Source organism: Hippoglossus hippoglossus, chromosome 1, assembly GCF_009819705.1.
Source record: "Hippoglossus hippoglossus isolate fHipHip1 chromosome 1, fHipHip1.pri, whole genome shotgun sequence".
NCBI classification, from domain to species: domain Eukaryota; kingdom Metazoa; phylum Chordata; class Actinopteri; order Pleuronectiformes; family Pleuronectidae; genus Hippoglossus; species Hippoglossus hippoglossus.
Window position 1 is genome coordinate 26,470,045 of NC_047151.1, and position 22,601 is coordinate 26,492,645.

The 22,601-nt window shown below is 44.7% G+C and overlaps 1 protein-coding gene across 1 annotated transcript in view; it reads right to left on the reverse strand.

The window, feature by feature from the left end:
• LOC117759435 (voltage-dependent calcium channel gamma-2 subunit-like) overlaps window positions 1-22,079 on the reverse strand; it is a 48,906-nt gene extending 26,827 nt beyond the window's left edge. Inside the window, exon 1 of the mRNA XM_034581574.1 lies at window positions 20,948-22,079. Within this exon, the coding sequence (XP_034437465.1) occupies window positions 20,948-21,158 (211 nt within the window). The 5' untranslated portion in view covers window positions 21,159-22,079. The remainder of the gene's footprint in view (window positions 1-20,947) is intronic.
• Window positions 22,080-22,601: the final 522 nt, after the last annotated feature.

A 22,601-nucleotide genomic window follows, 5' to 3' on the forward strand; every position in this document is an offset into this window, starting at 1 on the left:
CCCGAGTGTGTGCGTGTGTGTGTGTGTGTGTGTGTGTGAGGTCCCATTGAGTCAGTGGAAGGAAAGCAGGGGATATGAGTGTGAGGGGAGGGAGGGCTGGAGGTTGGTGGGGGGGTGCTATGACTCATCCACTGCATGGGCCTCTGGCTCTCTCTCTCTCTCTCTCTCTGTCTCTCTCTCTCTCTCTCGCTCGCTCGCTCGCTCCCTCTCGCGCTCTCTCTGCATAGCAACGACTGTGCAAAAGCTCATATAGGCCCATAGCAACCAGCAGTGATGGTGGAGTGGCCTATAAACTCTCCATTAACAGGTCAAAGGGAACCAGGAAATCACACACACACCAAACCCATGTGCACAATCTGGTCATGAAGACACTTGAACATATGACTTCTCTATAAATCATAGAATTTAAAACAAAACTGCCAGTGATCGCAAACAAGTGGAAGAAATCGACTATGAGTCCCGAAAAAATACTTTTAACTTGATGTCAATGAAAAGGTTTTTTATTGACTTTACCCATCACAGTTTCATTATGAACTCAAAACTGTTTGACCCCCTAACATAACATAAACATAAAAGATCTCTAACTTTGTGTTTTGCTCCACTGTTTCCAGCAGTGTTTGCAGTGCGATCGCTCCCACTATCAATCAATCAATCAATCAATCAATCAATCAATCAATCAATCAATCAAATGTTATTTGCAGAGCTCATATTCACAAGTTACAATTTGTCTCATAGGGCTGAAGAAGGAGCGACATCCTCTCCCTTTAACGCTCAACAAGAGAAAGGAAAAACGACCTAAACATCCACTACCCATCAAAAAGTTTTTACCGTCCATACAGACAGTCAGAACTCATAGTCTCAGCTGCAGGTGTGTTTGTACCTGCAAGTGCACATCCATCCAGTCTCTCTCTCTCTCTCTCTCTCTCTCTCTCTCTCTCTCTCTCTCTCTCTCTCTCTCTCTCTCTCGTTGCCGCCGTGGATTTAATTCATTCTGTGGGAAAAGCTGAGAGCACCAGCTCATTTTCCAGCTGCCCTGAACAGACTGTCTATGTACCTGCCCGGCACCAAGTGGCCGAGAGACAAAGTTTACCACTAGCTGACGAAGCCAGTAGAGCTTCCTAATGAGCTCGGTGGACAGATGAGAACTTTCCCTCAGCTGACTTACTACTGGTCAAGTTCCAGCTGGACCTTCCACTGCAGCTCGTTCCCCTGATCGCTGCTGCTCTGTCTCCAAAAGACGTCATCAAGGCAGTGTGGCAGCATTTCTTTGCTTTGCCGTCATTTCTGCATAATTTGTTTTCTAAAAATGTTTTTTATAGCAGGACCTTGATACCAGAAAAAAACATGATTCTGCTTTTCGGACGCTGCTTGGTTTGGATTCAACCTGCTCACCTCTGAGTCCATTTTCTGTGTTTCGTTTCAGGTTAAAAAATCTTGTTGTGTTTTTCCCGATGACGTGAATTCATAGTTGTGTTGTGTCACCGCGAGAAGACGACGATGTAAACATACACCAACACGTCTACGTGCCCTGCAGGACTCAGCAGAAAAACACACTTCAGCTTTTATCGGCTCTCATACAAAGAGCATCACGGTCCTGGTGTCCGGTGGCAGCTCACACCCACCTCATTGATAGTGATCGATGGGACAAACAGTTAAATCGGTGCGCCGTGCTGGTGATGGATGATGTTCCCCCAAAAAAAGCCCATTTTCCCCCCAGATGAGCGCAGGAGTAAACAAGATGAAAGTGGTGGTCACTACCCGCTGATGTTTCTGTTCTCATGAAACATGAATCAAGCTTCCAGTGTCAGGGTTTCTGAACCGGCTCGCTGTGTCGACAGCATCAGCTCTGACTCAGAATCACTCACAGCAGCGTCACCTCAGCACCCTCTCGCTTTAAGATCCTCTCTTCCTCTCCTCTCCTCCCTCCGTCTCCTTACAGATGTTGCTCTGATTGCAGATGTTGTTTGGAAAGCTTTCTCCCCGTACACATCCAGAGCCACGTCTCCTCTTCCTTCCTCCTTCACAGATGTTGTTTGGCACATGTCTTCCCGTCCCTGTCTTCCTTTTGCTTTCTCTCCGCTCCCTCCTTCTCCACCCTTCTCTCTTCATTACACCGTCTCCTCTGTTTCTCCCTCCATCTGTTTCCTTCCTCCCTCCACTCCTCGCTCCTCTGTCATTTTCCGTTCTCTATTCCCCCCCCCCCTTTCCTCGTGTACAGAGATGATCTCTCCTTCACTTATAATGAAACTGAAAAGTGTCCTGAGGCAGAATGAAAAAGAGCTACTTGTAGTTTTGGGTTGGTGCGGTCGTGTCACTGTTGTGTGTTTGTGTATGTGTGGTAAATAGAGCTCTGGAGAAAGTGTGTGTTTATGTTTGCGTCGTATAGCTTCAACGATCATTTTTCCTGGTTTGGGTTCTGATCGAACAACAGAAACTTGTTGCTTGGACCAGAAAGGATCCAAACCTGTTGGATTCGGTGACACCAGCGTTCCAAAGAAGGAAATAAGAAAAATGAGGCGGACGTACCTTCACTATCACGGCTCCATGAAAGTCCTTAAGATATAAAGTTTTATAAACTTGGTGGAAGCATGTGAGATATTTGTCTGTTTTTATTGGATTTGTCTTTTTGATTACAGATGAGTATTTGGCTGTTTTCTCTCCATACTTCTATTGGCCGGACTAGAGCCTTTCACACGTGAACGTTTGGTTTGGACTCAGCTGAAAAGTTAGAAAATGTGTAATAAATGACTAAAGGTCATTTATTACACGCAGACATTTGCAGTATAATTGCTTTTAAACACTATAAAAGATGTTTGAAGTCGTGTTCTTTTAACGTGCTGGTGAGAATAAGTAAGCAAGACATCACCTTTGGGCTTCTCCAGCATGTGATAGGCGTTTGTCATTACTTTTGACATTTTATAGACTAAAAGATTGATTGAATAATCAATAGAATAATCAGCCCTGAAATGGCTCCTGAGAGTCAGCAAAAAAATGCACATAAACAAAACACACACGTTGATCCGGCTTGTATTGGAAAGAGGAGATAGTGAGAGGATGATGATGTGTGCGGCTGAGAAGGACCAGCTTTTTTAAATGGATGATCGATAAATACAAATCTGCTTTTTGTGGATCCCACATTATTCCCTGAGCCTTAAAGCAACAGATTTACATTCTGGGGAATAAACATGTTCGGTTTCTTTGCAGAGTTTGGGATCATGGGGTAAATGTCAGGGACCTTCAACCTGCAGCTGGTTGGTTTACTTCAGTACAAAGACTGGACTCATGGGAAAACGCCCGTTGTCTCCTCCTCCACTCACCAGATCCTCTCAGGGTCTCACATATACGTGAATGTGAAGTGAATATCACAGGTCAAAGTTCACCAGAGTTGAACTCCATGTTTTATTCGCCTCCTCGCTCGTACATTTGCACGTGTGTGTCGTGCTCAAGTTGTGGTTTCATTAACGTTTGTGTGTTGGACTATATATGTCGAGGCCTTCTCTTGTTTACAGTATTTACACTATGCTAAGCTAATAAGCTGCTAATTGTAGCCTTTGCTTTAAAATTAAATAAGATGAAGGAGTACAACAAAACAAATAAAGCAGATAATGTGTAACATAATAATAATAATAAGATAAAATACAATGAGGGTGCGACCTAAGATTTTGTGAAATAGTTCAGTTGAAGGCACGTGGCATATTTTTTTTTTTTATCTGGATTTAAAAACTGTGAATTCTCAAATCTGCGACTGGTGGATTTCCGGAGCAGGCGAAAGAGATATTTCCTCCCTGAAATGACACAGAGAGCATCTAACGGGGGCGCCACAACAATCGCCATGACAACAATGATTACTCATCCTCCAAACAAGTGAAACAACAAAGAATAACATCTAATCAGGCTCAAAGCTCTGAAGGTGTGATTATGCAAACTGCTGCTGCTGCTGCTCCGCTGTCTTTATGTAGACCATCTCTCTCTCTCTCTCCTTCCCCATCTCTCTCTCTCTCTCTCTCTATCTCTCTCTCTGTCTCTCTCTCTCTCTCTCTCCTTCCCCATCTCTCTCTCTCTCTCTCTCTATCTCTCTCTCTGTCTCTCTCTCTCTCTCTCTCTCTCTCTCCGTCCCCATCTCTCTCTCCCTCTCTCTCTCTCTCTCTCCTTCCCCATCTCTCTCTCCCTCTCTCTCTCTCTCTCTCTCTCTCTCTCCTTCCCCATCTCTCTCTCCCTCTCTCTCCTTCCCCATCTCTCTCTCCCTCTCTCTCTCTCCTTCCTCATCTCTCTCTCCCTCTCTCTCTCTCTCTCCTTCCCCATCTCTCTCTCCCTCTCTCTCTCTCTCTCTCTCTCTCTCCTTCCCCATCTCTCTCTCCCTCTCTCTCTCTCTCTCCTTCCCCATCTCTCTCTCCCTCTCTCTCTCTCTCTCTCTCTCTCTCTCTCTCTCTCTCTCTCTCTCTCCCTCCCGCTCTCTCTCTCTCTCTCTCTCTCTCTCTCTCTCTCTCTCTCTCTCTCTCTCTCTCTCTCTCCGTCCCCATCTCTCTCTCTCTCTCTCGCTCTCTCTCTCTCTCTCTCTCTCTCTGCTTTGGGCAGAATGATTAATTTGTGACTATTGATTCCTTGAGAATGTGGGAGGTATTGAAATAGAGAGAGAGAGAGAGAGAGAGAGAGAGAGAGAGAGAGAGAGAGCGGAGGGGAGGAAGGAGCATCCAGTATTCTGAGTAGCGCCTCGCTGCAGCTCTCTCGCCTCCGGTCCCTCGTTTTAAGAAAAAAAAGCCAATGGGTGCAGAGTTTGGGATCACCTCTATCCATCCCTCTCTCCTTCTCCTTCATCTTCCCCCGCCCGCTCTTCTCATCCCTTCCTTCTTTTTTCCTCCCTCTGCCTTTTCCTCTTCCATCTCCTTCCCTCCCCTCGTTCTCTGGGCATCATCATCTGTGAATATTCAACAAATGCCCGGGCGTTCCACACGGAGCAGGAAGGAACCGAGGGCAGAGAAGTGCTTAGAAAACAAAAACAAAAATATTTGCCCCTCCTGACGTTCATAAACTATTTAGATCCATAAATATCTTGAAACCGAGACGCTCGGCCTGTAGCTGTGTTTCACGTACGACTTCAGAAACACTTTCTAATAAAACACCAGTGGAATTCTCATTTAATATCACTGAGGAAAAACACTGAGCTCATTTTAAAACTGAGACGTGAACATGTTTGAACCTATTCATGAAATATAATATATATATATATATATTTAGTGAAATTCTATTTTTTGGATCACATAATGAAAACTACAAATTGCACCTGGATACACTCAAAATAACTATTCCTAAAACGATGACTTCAATGTAAAGGGTCACACGAGCAAATATGATTGGCTGTTGTCTAACAGCCACAAAAACTTATTATTTCTTCACTTTTTATCCTAGAATTCAAGTTGTTTTTACACTAAAAGGAGTAGAAATGTTCTGAAGAGTTCCTGAAAATGTTTCAAGTAAATGAACTCTTGTTTAATTCACTGCCATTTGTCCTTTGTCTCTTTCAGTGTAGAATATCTTTATTATTAGCACTAGATTATGTGTATTTCTTCAGTAAAAACCTGAAAGAAACATGAGGAAGACATAGAAAGTATTTGATTTCCCGATGTAAATGTGTAAATGCTCTTTTTAAGTCGACCTCATGCTGCCAGAATCATCATTCTACTGCAGGGATACATACTCCTGTGAGTATTTATTCATTTACTTATTTTGTCATGCTCCTAAAGTCACATTTAAATGTAGTAGCGACAGAGTCCTCGGTGGTCGCTGCCGCACTGCCACCGAGTCGGAGACCTCTCTTAGATCCGGCAGCAGTTTGTATCAGAAATCAAACATGTTCCCTCCTGCGATATGTTTCTGAATCCACGGTTGTTTCGCTGTGTCTCCGTCTGTTTTCAGTGTCTGGTTTGAAGCCCTCAACAAAGAGCAAATAGAAAACAGTGTCACTCCACTGTCCAGTCAGCAGATGGCCGACAGAACATGTTTAAATGGTCACTTCATTCACAACCAGAACTCAGAGGGTGCAACAGTCCCCTCATGTTTTCTTTTATTTTGAAGCTTTTAGTCGGGGTGATGACAAGTAATCAACAAAAACCATTGACAGACTCTGACAAATGGAAAACGTACATACAACTAAGTAGTAAAATATTAAAGTAAATCGGAATAACAGAAAGCTGCCAGACATTTAAACGAGCTAGATCCAAATTTCACACACTCACAGATCTCAACCTGAGGTTTTCTGGATCCCCTTTTTTACGAATCTGTCCCAAAATGTAATAATTTCCTTCTTGGTCCATCCTCCTACCAAGTTCAATAGTTTTATCGTAATCCTGCTATTAAACAAACCAACAATCAAAAGTGAAATGGACACCTATAGACAAACATATTGACCCAATAAATCAGTAGTTTTCGTCACCTGTCTGTCATCACGTCCCGACAGAGACACACAACTTCACATTTAATTACATGTGACGTTTCCAAGGTTGGATGGAAATATGCTATTTTTAGTTTTGCTCAAAATAAAAACTGTCAGTCAGTCCTCGCTCAAAATACGTGAGAGGTGAAAGGTGAAGTCACCCGGAAGCATCGGATCAACAAGACTGTAAACGAGGAAAACCTTCTTTTCTGTTAAAAATAGAACAATGAGAATAGATCAATATTAAACCTTGAGACAGCAACACACTCACCGTTACTCACACACCACCGCACACCACCGCCTGCCCAGTACAACCACAGTGTTTCACTGGGTCGTTCAGCAGCAGCACTTGATCAATGACTGGTTAAAAGTCTCATCAACCGATTTCACCGTGCAGCTACTTTACTCTACGTCGCTCCGCTTCATCGCTGCAAACTTTCACTTATTTCTCCTTTATTGTTTTTGTGGCCCCAAATATTCTGGACTTGCTTCTTCCTCAGAGTAAGTTGCAGGAGTTGCAGACTTTTCTCACGCAAACACAAAAGAAGAAGCCGAGCCACCGTGACTGTTCCGTGAGAGAAGATCCCAAAACTAATTTTCCATACGCCGCTTCCTCCTCATGCACCAGCTCCTGCTCCACGTAGCGGTGGCATCACAGCGACTGGAGGATATGAAGGGATTAATTCAAGGAAAACACTCACCTGCTAATTATAGTAATCGCCACCTACTTGCCCTCTCCGCTGTGAAAGTGCTCACACTGATGCTTTCACCCTGCTGAGAGGTGGACGGCGGAGAATAAACAGCGCAGTGGAAAAAGCAAAGGATGCGAGAGCGAGGATGTTCCGACGGCCTAATGGCTCCGACAGCGGGGGAGCGAAAGGCCAAACTGCCAACATTGCATCACGAGCCTGTTTCTAAACAACACATGGTGCTGTCAGTTAGAAACAATGGATATTCTTCACATTTTTACATGAGGTAATCCTCCCGCTGCGTCATCACACTCCCTTTCGTTAAATTTTTCGAGATAGGCTACATTAGGAGAATGTAAACGTTCGAGTCGGTTGCTCGAGAAATGTATCTGCAAGCCCGTGAGTAAAAGAGGAGGCAAAATAATATCCCAGGATGAAAAAGAGGAGCCGAACACGTAGAAGACGCCAACGACGACGTCCAATTGACAAAGACAAACGGGATTCAAGCACCAACGCTGCTGTCGATGTGCTATGAACAGAAACGTGATTTAGACATCACGTCCTTCCCTCTGCTGCTCCACCCAGACTCCACCCCTCACCTGAAGGTTCCTGGAATATTTCTGTTGTTGTGAGCGAGTCTGACCCGGACAATCTCCTGCTGCTGCTTCACATGTGAAACACAAACCAAAGTGTTTTAATATATTAAATTAATATTAACACATTTTCCTCTTGAGGCCCCCTGGTGGTCGCCCCATGATGACCTCAATCCTCCTCCTAAATATAACCACGATTCGAACATCAAAGCCTCTTAAAACTCGGCTTTTAAATATTTTATATTTCTCTACAACATTTCCACGGCTGTTGCACCAATTCGGCTTTGCACTGGTGAAACAGTGCAGGACTCACCAGAGCGATCAGAGTCGGTGCAGCAGAAACAGATTCAGATTCTGAATCACACACGTTCACAGCTTCATCGCTGCTCGGACACGTTTCACGAGAGGAAACAGAACTAATTTCACTGTTTTCAGAGATTTTTTAAGTTTTCACACAACTGCCCAATGTTTCAAGGTCTAACACTCACAGACACACACACACACACAATCATCACACAATGTCCACACAGATACAACTACACGCAAATAAGCTTTTCTAGTCCAAACGACACAAACAGACACTATTTCATTCTGCATATGACATTTTTCTGGTAAACACTCAAAGCTATGGAGGGAATCATTACAGTAATTGATTGACTCACAGCTCAACGGGAAAAGCCACGACGGCAGCCTGCTCTCTGTTGTCGCCACCACCTTGGACGACCTTTATGTCTTCGGAGCGAGACCGTGTACGTACGAGCCGAGATCTGAAGCCAGCGGCGCGCTTTCATTGGACGAAAAATGAGTAAACACGACTTTGAAACAATTTTACAGGAAGAGAATGGTCAAGAAAAATGTATAGATTGACTTAAACCTAACCCGTCATTAACTTTAACTTTAACTTACATAAACCTAAACCTAACCCTAAACCATCATTAACTTTAACCTTACATAAACCTCACCTTACCCATAACTTACTAGATGTCTTCAAATGTAATGATATATGGGGACTTGGGTTTTTACCCCCGTAGGGAAGACAAGTACAGGTTCAGGTCCCCACAACTTGAGTAACACACACACATGCCTAACCCCAATCCAACCTAACCCTAATTCTAACCCTAAAACCAAGTCTTAACCCTCAAAAAACACATTGAATTTGTGAGAACCAGCCAAAATGTCCTCACAATGATGGTATTGAACCAAAATTGGCCTCATAACTATAGATAGACATGCGCACACACACACACACACACACACACACACACACACACAGACACACACGACCCAGTACATAAACACACTGAGGATTTACTGCAGACCACCAGTCATAAAGCGCAGACACCAGAGTTCATCATAGGCTGCTTAATGTTGCACCATTACCGTTAACGTGAGTTAGCCACATCTGGCGCGTCGCTGTAAACTCATTCCACTGACCATAAAAATCTGATGAATCATAACCTGCCACCTCACTGGCTCTCACTTTGTGTCAGGGTGACATCTGGATACCTCTCACACAGCCACCAACCAGACGACACGCACACACACACACACAGCATTTTACAACACATTTTTATTGTCTATATTATTTATATATACTGTATATATATATATATATATGTAACTTGCTGCTCAAGGCGTTCTTGAGTATCCAGCTTTTCCTGATACTACTTTTATTTATTTTGTTTAAACTTTTTAAACTATTGACTCTTTGATGAAGGATGGAGGAAGGATCGTTCGCCACACACACACACACACACACACACACACACACACACACACACACACACACACACACACACACAATTTAAAAGGGCTACGAGATAATATGAGATATGTTGTGTTTTGTGTAATAGCTGAATATTAGTCAGTCTAATTTCTATAGAGAAATAATGTTTGAATGTTTACATACATTGCACATACATTTGTTTGTGTCTTGTGTGTGTGTGTGTGTGTGTGTGTGTGTGTGTGTGTGTGTGTGTGTGTGTGTGTACACAACTCTGAGCTTGGGTCTACATATTTCCTATCTAATTCATACCAGATAATCAATGGGCGAACATATCATATACATACAAGCGAGGCTGGGAACACACACACACATATACACACACACACACACACACACACACACACACACACTGACTCATGCAGTTTACTGATGACAGCGCTGTTACTCCATCAGTTTGACCATATGTCACCACGAACACAAACTCCGTGACGGAGCAGCGGCTTCACCCCGCGTTTCAGGAGCAGCTCGGCCGATTGGCCACTCAGCTGTGTCTGTGATGACATCGTGTGTACGTCTTCATCTCTAGATGTCTGCACACCTCATCACCTATCAGAAAAGTGAGTTAAGGTCATGAAGCGTGTGTGTGTGTGTGTGTGTGTGTGTGTGTGTGTGTGTGTGTGTGTGTGTGTGTGTGTGTGTGAGAGCTCCATGGTCATTCCCCGTGTCTGTAGGATTAGGGAGCAGTCGGCCTGTCAGCACCTCACCCACCAGGCGTTAAACAGACTGTGTGGAGGTGCCAACAGCTCTGCCACACACACACACACACACACACACACACAGACACACACCATACCGTACTGTAAAACAAAGAACGTGACATACTGTTACTACAGTAAAACCACCGGACTCCACTGTGAAACACATGACGTATTGTTACTGTAGCTCCACACTGTGGGATCTGAACCTTTTCCCTGTCGAGGACCATCTCATCCTTTGCGTGTCGGTTTGAACACATTTCACAACAAACCTCTGATGTTGCTGCTCACAGCCAGTTTTTGCCAAAACAGGAGTCGTTTGTTGTTTGTTTTTCATCGGAGGCAACGGAGAAATACTTGGTTTACTCCCCCAATCAGGTTAGAGGTGTTCTCGTCTCTGTCCGTTTGTCGGTTGGTTGGTTTGTTTGTTTGTTTGTTTGTTTGTTTGTCGGCAGGATTACATAAAAACTACCGAACAGATTTCCAGGAAACTTGGTGGAAGGATGGGACGTGGGCCAAGAGAGAACTCACAGTTTGACAACTGCCTAAAATAACAGAAACCATCTTTGAGAGGCTGTACTTCTGACAGTCACCTGCTGATTCCACCTGAGCTGTGTTGCTTCACCTCTGGAGACCTGTCTCATCAGTTTGTGTTTGTAAGACTCACTGTAAGGTTGAGGGTTGGGGGGGGATTTCTATCACTTGTTGACATTGTAGCTCTTGGACTCAGACGGTGGCTACAGACGCACACACGACACCGCTCTGGTACACTTGGCTGCTGTCACACCACGGACTGCTAACAGCTAACAGCTCTGTCCTGCTGCATAATCCTGTTAGTGACACACATCTACAACACAACACACACACTACAGCACAACATGCACACTACAGCACAACACACACACTACAGCACAACAGAGACACTACAGCAGAACAAACACACTACAGCAGAACAAACACACTACAGCACAACAAACACTACAGCCCAACACACACACTACAGCACAACCAACACACTACAGCACAACAGAGACACTACAGCAGAACAAACACACTACAGCACAACAAACACTACAGCACAACACACACACTACAGCAGAACAAACACACTACAGCACAACACACACACTACAGCACAACCAACACACTACAGCACAACACACACTACAGCCCAACACACACACTACAGCACAACGCACACACTACAGCACAACATACACACTACAGCACAACACACACTACAGCCCAACACACACACTACAGCACAACCAACACACTACAGCACAACATACACACTACAGCACAACAGAGACACTACAGCAGAACAAACACACTACAGCACAACAAACACTACAGCACAACCAACACACTACAGCACAACACTGTTTTCTGGTGAAGAGGCCGATGACTAGAAAGCACAACTGTTTAATAATAGAACTTACTCTTATACATTTTTAACCTGAACTTGGTTCTGGATCATTATACACACAGAACAGTGACAAACACCTGATGTGTGTTAACTCAGTTTGTCCTTGTGTCTAAACCTGTATCAACGTGTGCTCATGTGTCCGTTCTGTATGTAAATGTGTTTGTGTGTGTTTGTGTGTCTGTGTGTGTGATTGATGTCCCTCCCTTGGTGTGTGTCAGTCCCAGGTGGTGTGTGTGAGTGCTCGTAAACAGTGTCTGTGATTGAGAGGCCGTGATGCCTGACAGGCGGCCTTGTGCTGCCAGCACCGAGCTGAATTGCCATAGTTACGTAGCGTCATGTGGTCGCAGACACGCGGCAGAGAGCTGCTGCTGCAAACAGAAGACGGGACGACTGCATTAATTAGTTAATGAGGAGAAGGTCATCGGGGGTTTAACCGCACCTGGGTGATAGAGCGTAGTAAAAATGATAATAAATCATCAACAGTAATAAAAACATACCTGATGAACATGTGCGATCACATGTTCAATAATTAAATTAACGGCCACGACACTAAATGATGTGATCGTATGTTTCTTGATACGTCATTTTTCTACATTACAGTCGGGGCCTCGAATTGGATATCGTGATCCCGCCATTTTCTCAGATGTAAACACAAAATCTAAAATTAGAACCGAGAATAAAATGGACACAGCGCACTATCAATTGTTTTATGTACAGTTCAGTGCTCACTTTAAAAATGAACAATCAAAAGTAGAAAAAGTAGAAAAGTCAAGTACCTGAGGATAAGAACTTAAAGTTGAAAAGACTTTGAAGTTATTAAAAACCAGAGTTTAATCTCCAATATTCAGCAGGAAACTTTTAAAATAAATCATAGGACCTTGTGTTTTCTCAGGCCACTGTTGCTCCGGTGTCCTCTTGAAATCAAATGATGGTGCAAACACACACACACACACACACACACACACACACACACACACACACACACACACACACACACACAGAGCGCACACTCTCACTCACACCTCATTGCCAGAAACATATCTCCTGTCACATGCACCTCGCTCGCTTTCAAACCCACCGTGATGGAGATTAATAGCAGCATTTAAAGCCCGCTGAGCTCCACCTGTCAAGGCTGCGGACCCCGGGGCAGCTCCGGTCTGTGCCGCGGAACGAGAGACCGTCCCGGGGCAAGATCCATCATGGAAGTCCACGACAGGCTGGATCTCTGGAGCCAGCCTCCACAGCTGGACCACCGACACGGGGCCATCCGTCCTGGATGACAGGCCCGCTGAGTGAGTCCAACTGGAGCAGACTCCAGAGCTGCTGGACGGAGGAGTGTGTGGACCGCGGGGATGTGTGATGGCTGCACGGATGTCAGGAGACACAGATGCGTATCTGATTATGAGCATAAACATGAACCCTTTCTAAGTTTAGGTACCCGACGTGGTATTTTTTTCCGCGAACATGTTGCTGCACCACTCGGCCTTTAAACTGTCTCTTCTGTGTATGTTTACCACGGCACCGCTTCACGATCTGTTGTGTCTGTGACGTTCGAGGCGTCAGAGCGATTTTCAACTGTCTCGTTGCACCAGACTGAGACAGAAAGTGTCGTGCACTCGTTCAAGGATTCAAACACATAACAGATTGACCGGCGTCCGTCATTTCACTCTCACACATTCAGCTGCATTTCATGAAAAGGATCAGTGTAACAATAGAGATGTTCTGACAGCAGCGAAATGCCTCCGATATTTTACAGAAAATGCCCAGTCAGATATCGGCAAGTACGCAAATCTAAGAACGGATCTGACACCACGTCATTAAAGGTTCAGTGTGTAGAATTTAGTGACACCTAGTGGTGAAGTGTCATGTTGCAGCTGAACACCCCTCACCTCACCCTCCACCTTCCGAACATGAAAGAGAACCTGTGGTAGCTTCCGATGTCATAAAAATCTCAAAAGGTTTAGTTTGTCCAGTCTTTGTCCCACCTCCTGGAATATGTAACGGAATGGAGAGATAGTCTTTATGAGAATAGAGAATTACATTTTTCCAGAAATCACTTCCTGGTTGCCCGCTCCAAAAGAGCAGGGTTTCCAAAATGTTTCCAAAATGTCAAGAAAGAAGTTCTATGTGATTTATTCTCTGTGTGTATTTGTTTTTCAAAGGGTTTAAACCAGAGACAGACCATAGAGCAGTGACAGTAATCACCCCCTCCCTGCAGGGTAAGTGGCATAAAGCTGTTAAACTATGTTAATAAACAGTAACAATATGTTAATAAACAGTAACAGTACTCGGTATCGGCTGGTATATATGATATCTTGAGTTTTAAACCTGTGTTTTTGTGCTTTGAGCTACATAGAGTGTATATAAAGTGCTATATAAGTTAATTCACTCATTCATTTATTCATGTATTGTTTATTCATATATTTGATGGAATAGCAAAGCCGCAACAATCATGAATATTTCACTCAGTGTAAACATCGTATTGCTTCAACGAGCAGTTGAAGTTAACACAGAATAAACTGCCCCTGATGCCGTCAGACACTTTATGGGATGTGTGTTTAACCCCTAAAGCAACTGAACTGTACGTTAAGAGGTTAACGTGTGATCGTGAATAAACATTTCAACCTGGAGGTTAATGAATAATGTTTCTGTTGCCGCAGCTTGAACTCCAGCTCATCAGGACTCCCTCGGTTTCCCTGAGATACATCCTGCATGTGAAGGTTCATTCTGCAGACGGACTTCACAGTTGGATCCAGAGTCATTACTATTTCACTGATATGATCCAAACGCCACAAACTCTGACGTGACACTGCCCAGAACCGAGCAGCAAGATAAATAAAAACGTGATACGAAGAACCAAGCGTGGATTTTAAACTTTAATTTATTAGATAAAGTTTATTTATTAGAGAACTTAAGTGCAGCGATATCCAACTGTGCAATATTGTCATGTGCAATGCTACAATGTGCAATATACTCGCATGTTTAAATACCCTACGTTTTATTCTATTTATTCATTAGACTGTAAAGTGTGTACTTGTCTGTCTCACTGGGACAAATCAATGCAATGACAGTAAAGGCATAGCATCGAATCAAACTTTAAAAGCACAGCTACAAAATGCTTTATAGATCAAGGTACTAATGAGGAATTGAAGGCAAAAGAATAAGAAAGAATTAAAAACTTAACGTAACGTGACGTTAGGGCAGAGGCATAAAAGTAAAAGCGCTGAACAGATTAAAAAAGAGTCAAATAAAAGTCAGTTTTAAAATGTTTGAGGTGATTATTAGGAACTTTTCCTGTTATAAACACCAAATATCACCAGATTCATGTGTTGAATAACAACCAGCGATGGCCTATAAACCGTATACGCTACAGGAGAATAAAGATGATATTTCCATTTAAATAAGTTATGAAGCTAAAAATAACGTCAGATCGGTTTCTGCTGCTTTGTGGAGAACAGTCTCCAGGAGTTGGGTGGCGGCGGCACATTGACGGCTGAGGTTTGACAGCTGCCGTGACCTGTCAGTCACTTCTATTACAGTATCAACAACAGCACGCCCACAGAGCGCCGCTGGATGCTGACTGTTTGCCAGCCTCAGTGCAGAGGCAGAACAATGGCTCTTATTTCCTGATCCACCACTCCTCCATCACGCTGCTTTTAGCGTCTTCATTAAGGGACCGTGGCTTTAATCTTTTGCTGTCATTACAAATTGCTCAGTTAGAGATAGATGCATGAAACGGGACATTTTTAGAAAATTAGCACCCAGGGAAAGAATATTACTTTCACATTTTCCACCGATTAAAGAGAAAAATTAAAAAATCAAGACATCAGAAAAAGTACAACGTGGGACAACATGAAGCTCATTGTCTGGCCGAGACGTAACACAAGGTCCTTATTCGCTTCAAAAATGCTTTAATTAAACTACCGCAACCTGAGATAACATCTCAAATCATCAATTCAATTATGTCTGTGTATTTTCACCCTCCCCCTCCCTCCCCTCCCCCCCATCTAGCAGCCAACTGATCCCAGATCACACAAAATGAGACAAATGTTGAATAAATCTGCTTGTAATCATCACATCACATGAGGTAATGAAGCCTCAGATAAGGTGTCAGTGTGTGTGTGTGTGGGTGTGTGTGTGGGGGGGGGTTTGGAATCAGATTACATGTAATTGTCTGTTCTCCATCCCTACCTGCAGTGTGTGGAGGAATCAGATTACTCCCCATCCACTAGACTCCGAACTGGAGTTTTAGATAAAGAGGTGGTCTTCTTTCTTTTTTATTTCTTTGTGTAAGCGGATTATTTTTGTAATCTGATCCCATGTAATTAGTTACTCTCTATCCTGGCGTATATCACTGGCTGCGGCTTTAGATAAAGAGGCGGCGTGAAGAGAGCTTCTGTTGACGATCGGCGCGGCGAAGCTAACGGAGCTGATGGCTATTAGCATAATTAATGTCATCGCCGTAATGCACTCCAATTCTGACACAGCTGGCCTCACACACACACACACACACACACGTACACACACACACTTATAGTTGTATACAGGCCTTAGCATGAAGCAGCAACATAATCAAATCTCGAACTCAACATGGGAATGTCGTGTGTGATCGCTTCCCGTGCCATGACGCTCACATGTCACCGTGATGACAGTCGTAACGTACATCGCGTCCCGAGCATTTAAAATAAAAGCATTCACTGTGACGTATCGTGTTAAAAGCCGGGGCGAGATAGGTTAGATAGAACGTAGGTCTGTGTGTTAAAGATAGCACAGGAAGCCTGAGGGGGTGTGACAGCAAACCAGGCCTGCCTGCTCTTTCTCTCTCTTGTTCTTTTTTTTTTCCTCCCTCTGTTTCTCCTTCTCAACACCTCCCAACTCCTCTCTTCCTCTCTCTCTCTCTCTCTCTCTCTCTCTCTCTCTCTCTGTTCTCTGCACCACGCAGCTATAAAGCAACTGTAGCTCTGAAGGGGCGAAGCACACGGAACGAGCTGGATCTCTCTCAGATTCCTCTCTCCGCTCTTAACCGTTTCAAATCTCCGGTGCCAAGGACGCCGAGCGAGCTGAGAGTGTGAAAAGTAAAGCCACTTAGCAGGGGAAAATAAGCATATCACATGGAGTGAGTTGGCGTGGCCGCGTTCACGTCGGCAAACGTGTTGGTGATTTGACATCATTTTGCAACCTTCTGCCAAGATTTGATCTATTTTCTTTTACTTTTTTATCCCTAAACCCAAAACCAGCCAGAGTCTGAGTCGTTAAACGTTTTCCCACGACCTTGTTTTTTAAATGACGTGGTCACATGATCTGATCACAGGTACACAAGCTTTTATCACACCTGCACCAAATCTGCAGAGCGTGAAAAAGCAGCAATGTGGAAACAGATGTTCGCTGTTCTCTAAAACCAAATAAACATTTTCTGTGGTTGTTTATTTTCTTTCCTCGTATAAAATCAAAGCTCTTGAGTTTAACTTCACTCTGGGCGATGATAGAGACTTGATGAAGGAGCCTGATATCCAGCCACTGGCTCCTTTTCATCGCTTTGCAGAGGTTATGTTCACAGGCCATAGACTGTGTATGAAGATGGAAGACATGACGGCATCACACATCCCGCCTCCTCCATGTTAATGAATGGGGCATGGACCAAACTAAAAAGTCAAAGTCTAATATGGTTTCTTTCATTTTAAGTAGAGACTGATGAATGACAAAGTCAATTGTTCTGGTAAGTTTGGTTTTGATTCCTATTTTATGCTGTAAAAACGGTAAAACTTCATGATTGACAGCTGAGACCAAGCTACCAAGACTCTTGGCTGCAAATGCGTAAGATGGCGGCGTTCGCATCTGAGATATATGAGTTTCATTACTGGATATTGGGAGGAAGTAGAGACGCGTCAACCATCTTTATATACAGTCTATGATACCGACACTGGCTTTAGCATTTTCAACGCCTATCACCTTGTAACTGATCAGTTAAAGCTACACTTTTGTTCTCTAAAGGCTGAGTTGTACTGAGGCTTTCAAACTACGAAGCACAGAGATATTTCTCTTATCACCTTCGGCTTCTTTTTAAGGCCCCACAGACGTGATCGCCACCTTGTAGGACGCTTGTGACGGCTCGTGTAGCTGAGAGTGTTTTCTCACTCCGGAGCTACTAAACTGTTCCTCCAGCGTCTCCGAGGTTCATCCAAAATTTATGGAACCATACTTACATTCATGATTCTCCTTTTACTCGTTTTGCTCTGGTGCACATTGTTGTTGTGTTGTTATGTACGTGTTATAATACACTTTACTGCCTCAGTAATCAATAATCTGCACGTGAATCAGACTTTGGGGGATTTAGAGCTGCTCACAGATGATTAAAGGTGTGAGCTGCGTTTGAACCAGGCAGCAGGATCTGGCACGGCGATGAAACAATACCAATTATTAACTTATATAGTTTTTATCAATTGAAATTCAACAGAAATTTATTATATATCGATGTATTTCTTATACATTGTATAGGAGTGAAAAGATATAACACACACACACAATTGGTTTTAATGTTCTCAGATTTGTAAAATGTTTTGCTGTTTATCAAGAGTTTTCCTCCTCCGTCTTTAAACTTGAAAGAAACACGACTTGTTGAAATATCGACTGAAGTTTGATCTTGATCATTTTTGCCGTATTGCTCAAATCAAACAAAAATCTGAGACCCCTTCCTTTTTCTGTTCTTTAACTTTGGGGAAAGGAACATCCAACACGTCAGAGCCCAGAGCCCAAGCCGTGACCTTTTCACCCCATAAGAGGTCAATAGGCTCCAGATGTATCCAGGGGCAAGGGGCGTGACGAAGCTCGAGAAGCAAACACGTTAAATCAATTGTAAAACTGATGGAAACAAACGGGAGCAGGTTCTCTCAAAGGGAACAGCAACCTGCAACATATTGGAAACCACGCCGTGCTGTTTTGAAGAAGCTCCGTTCAGCCACTTAGTCCCTGCTCAGATCAAACGTGAGCAACACTGTTCGCTGGGAAAATGAATTGATAGTAAAAAATGACTTCAATAACTGTGAGTGATAAAATGCGTTGGACAGTTTCATGCAGATTTTTGCAGAGAAGAAGCACAATACAGCGTGTTTCAATCTGTTCAACAGTAGTGGCCGTATATTAAAATCTGAGTTCGCTGCTGTAGCAGAATAAGTAATGTGGCAAAAGGAAGGAGGCCAAGATTTAGTACTGGGAGAAAAAAAGCTGAGAAAATGTATTTTCTTTCTGGGGCAGTGAAGGGTTGGTGAACGCACCGATGTCACTGGAGATTTACAGCTGTCTGTCCGTCGTAGTGTCAGCTTCACCTTGCACATGGTGCGCTGTGACATCTGCCCCCGTTAGCAGCAGAATATCACCCATCAAGAACCTGAGAGGACTCAGCATCCAGGAGCAGTTTAACCTGACGTGAACCGAACACGAGGAAACAGGTCTGGAGTGAAACTGGAGGGTAAAAGTGCAACGGTGTGACGGTGAGCGGGTCAACATGTGCAACCCCACAGAGATGATTAAATTTGGGGTGTGAGGTCAGAGTTTAATAGGCCGCCCTCCAAGGCTCCGTGATGAGCATGTACAACACGAGTGAAATATGCAGGACTATTAGGAGAGCATGGACGCTTGGTCCCGGTGCAATCATCATAACAATCACAGTTTCATGCTAAGAACACCAAAGGCTGTGCAAAGATGGACGATGTTCATCACACTATCCAGAAACTAATCTAAAAACATCCGAACGCTGCCATGTTGCACATTTGGAGCGAGAATATGCGCCACATAGATCAGGGGATGGAGCCGTGGTGGAGCTGTACCGTCACAACACACGTGCTCGACCAATCACGGGTCAGTCTCTGTTGTCACGTTTCACCCTGTTCTCCGGGTTTGAACACTTCTGATATTGTAAGAACACAACTCTATAACAAACATACAACATACTGTAGGTATAGTCTAGTAGAATGCTACTAATTCCGTTGTGCAATGAAGGAATCCCTCCATATATCCGAATTACCAAGTGTGTGACAGGACCCGGCCGTTTGGCTCCGTCACGTCACAGCGTGCACGCCATAATCCGACATGCACGGCTGCTCACGGTCACACCAACATGAGTAGTAGGTAGGTGGTTATTACACATCAAACTACACACAGAGTCTTTACCACTCGGCTGTTATTTTAGAGGCGTCGGTCCTACAATGGCAAATGGAGGCTTCCGTGAAGATGAACGCAGCTACAGGTACACTCATCCATTAAAGTACAAAGTTGGAAACTGGACAAAAAGTTAGCGGCAAAGTTGTGCGACGACAAAGGTTGTTATTGTGTCAATCAGTGATGAAGAAGAACGGAACGATCGGAGAAATCCTGCACATGCACTGAATCTATGTCATTAGCACATGGATTTGTCCTGAGATTCAGGTGAATCTGGGGCAGGCTGCTGTGTGGTTCAGCATGAAGATGGGTCACACAGGCATGTGGTTGCTATGTGTGTGTGTGTGCACTTGTGTGTTCTGTCCTTACACAATGAGTGTGTGTGTGTGTGTGTGTGTGTGTGTGTGTACTGCTATAGCCAGGTTCTAGATAGTTTTAGATCAAAATTGGTCCTCTCTTCTTTCTAAACCATTTTTTAGGGCTAGGAACTATTTTTGGTTCAGGTTAGAATGTAAAATGCTCGGTTGAATTACAATTCAGCCGAATACCTGACTGCATCTTGTGTTTCCTGTGTGTTCGGATGTGGCAGTTCGCAAAAAATGACCCGAGCTGCTTTCTCCCTGGACGATTAAAAGACCAACCTCCTCTACAACGGCCCGAACCGACCAACGTGACAACCAAGACCCCGGACGAGAGGAGCAACCATGAGGTGGAAGCTTCATCCAGAGCCACCCTTTGGACGGAGCTGTGTTCAGAGACCAACATTTTCCTACACTTCAGTAAATGGAAAGACATGAAGGAGGCTGCAATTCGTAAATGAAGGGAACCATTTTGGAAATTAAGACACAAAGGACTCGCAAAAGAGGTTACAGGTTTGAACAAGGCAGTGTGAAGAGAGAAAGATAGAGAGATAGATAGATAGATAGAGCAGAGGTTTGTGTGTGTAGCTTTGAGAGAGTGAGCGTTTGCATGTGTGAAATTGATGCAGAGTATATAGAGAACAGTGTGGGCATGTGAGCATATGTGTAGGCATGTGAGTGCAACTGCAGGATTGTGTGTGTGTGTGTGTGTGTGTGTGTGGGCACGCAGGAATCGATCTGCCGGAGCGGGGCACTGCTGGTGCATCCCTGCATGTATATATGTCTTATGGCTCGGTGCGTCGCCGGCTCACCTTCCAGGCAGCAGGTCCTCCAGAGGCCCGAGTGCGTCATCACCTCCTCGTTCTTCTTGCTGGTCTCATTCTCATTGGTGCTCTTGATCTTGCAGACGCCGCGCGAGTACAGCCAGTAGTCTGTCCCCACGGCGATGGTCATCAGGCTGAAGGCGGCGAAGGCCCCCACCGTGGTCAGCAGCATCTGAACTCCGCGGTCAAACACACCCATGTTGCCGCATTCCACGAAAGGGGGGCCCCCTTTCCTCTTGATGTACAGGAAGTAAATATTTGTGAGTTTGCGTCGCCACGCCAGCTCGGAAAACGGGGGGTGGGCGGCGTTGGGGGGACGACGATAGCGGGGGGCCGCTGGGGGGGCGGGGGAATTAGGGGAGCTCGGGGGAAATCGTATGGTTGGTTTTGGGTGGGGGGGCAGCTAACAGGTGAAAATGAAGGGTGAAGGTTCGGGGGTGGAAGGGCGGCTGCTCGGCCCGACGCACGGGTCGAACAGACTTTGGCGAGGATCGCGAACCCTCAGCTACAAAGGTTTCAAAACTCTAAAGTCCTCGAGTGGCAGTAAGTCGCCTTGCTCTGGAAAAAAAACTCTGACCTAAAAACACAGGCTTCTGGCAGATCCCTCAGGAGACCTGGTCTGGGATCGAGGCCTACTTTGTTGAGTTGGAAGGCCTCTAAACGTCAAACTCTGAAAAAGGGCCGAGATAACGAGAAGATGGAGGATGTGGCTCCTTCTCTCTGTGGTCGTCTCGGGCCCGTGTTTGGTTTTGTCCGAGCTGACGACAGTAGTTACATATGTTACAATCCTCACAGCTTCGACGGTGATGTATGGAATGATGTGCACATAGCGCTTGATTTCCTTCCCCACACAGGCCGTCACACGCAGCCTACACTGTCATGCTCCCGCTCACTCGCACACACACACACGGGGACGCACACACTTGCTCACGGAGCCAAACTTTCACCCGCACACACACCTGTACATGGACAAGCACACGCATGCACGCAGCGTGAATTAATTCATACTGAAAAGGGATGGAAACACGTGGGGGTGTGGGGGTGGAGAGTGGTTAAGACACACAGTTGGCGGCCTGATTTCTTTAAAATGGCCCCAAAATAGAAGGCGGAAAAGCGAGAGACCCCCCGACAGATGATGACACCGTTCGGAACGAGCTCCGACTACCTTGATGCAACTCGGTGTGTCTGTGAATTATGGAGGCTCATCTCAGGCAATTCTGAAGAATCGCAGCCATCACATGGATTCAGAGGGGAGAGGGTGACGGGAGACAGGCAAGACAGACAGGCAGGGCCCAGGATATGTGGGGAGGAGAAAAATAAGGACTGGATGTGCTGAAAGAAATGATTCAAACCAGCAGAATCAAGCGCTCCCCAGAAATCAAGGACAGAATGATAAATAATGCCAAATAATCAGCCGGTACCATGACTGCCATGAAGACCAGCCATTCCCTAAGAGATGAAGGGGAAATAAACCAACCAGGGACGATAAACCCCCTCTCCAAATCAAAAGAGAAATAAAGCCAAAGAGAGGAGGGAGAATATTAAGTTATGAAAATCAAACGACAGCCTGCTTGGTTTTCCTTTTTCCTAAAATTCTGGTCCCCAGTTTCCATATGTGGTCCCTAGACCTTTCTCCGGCGAC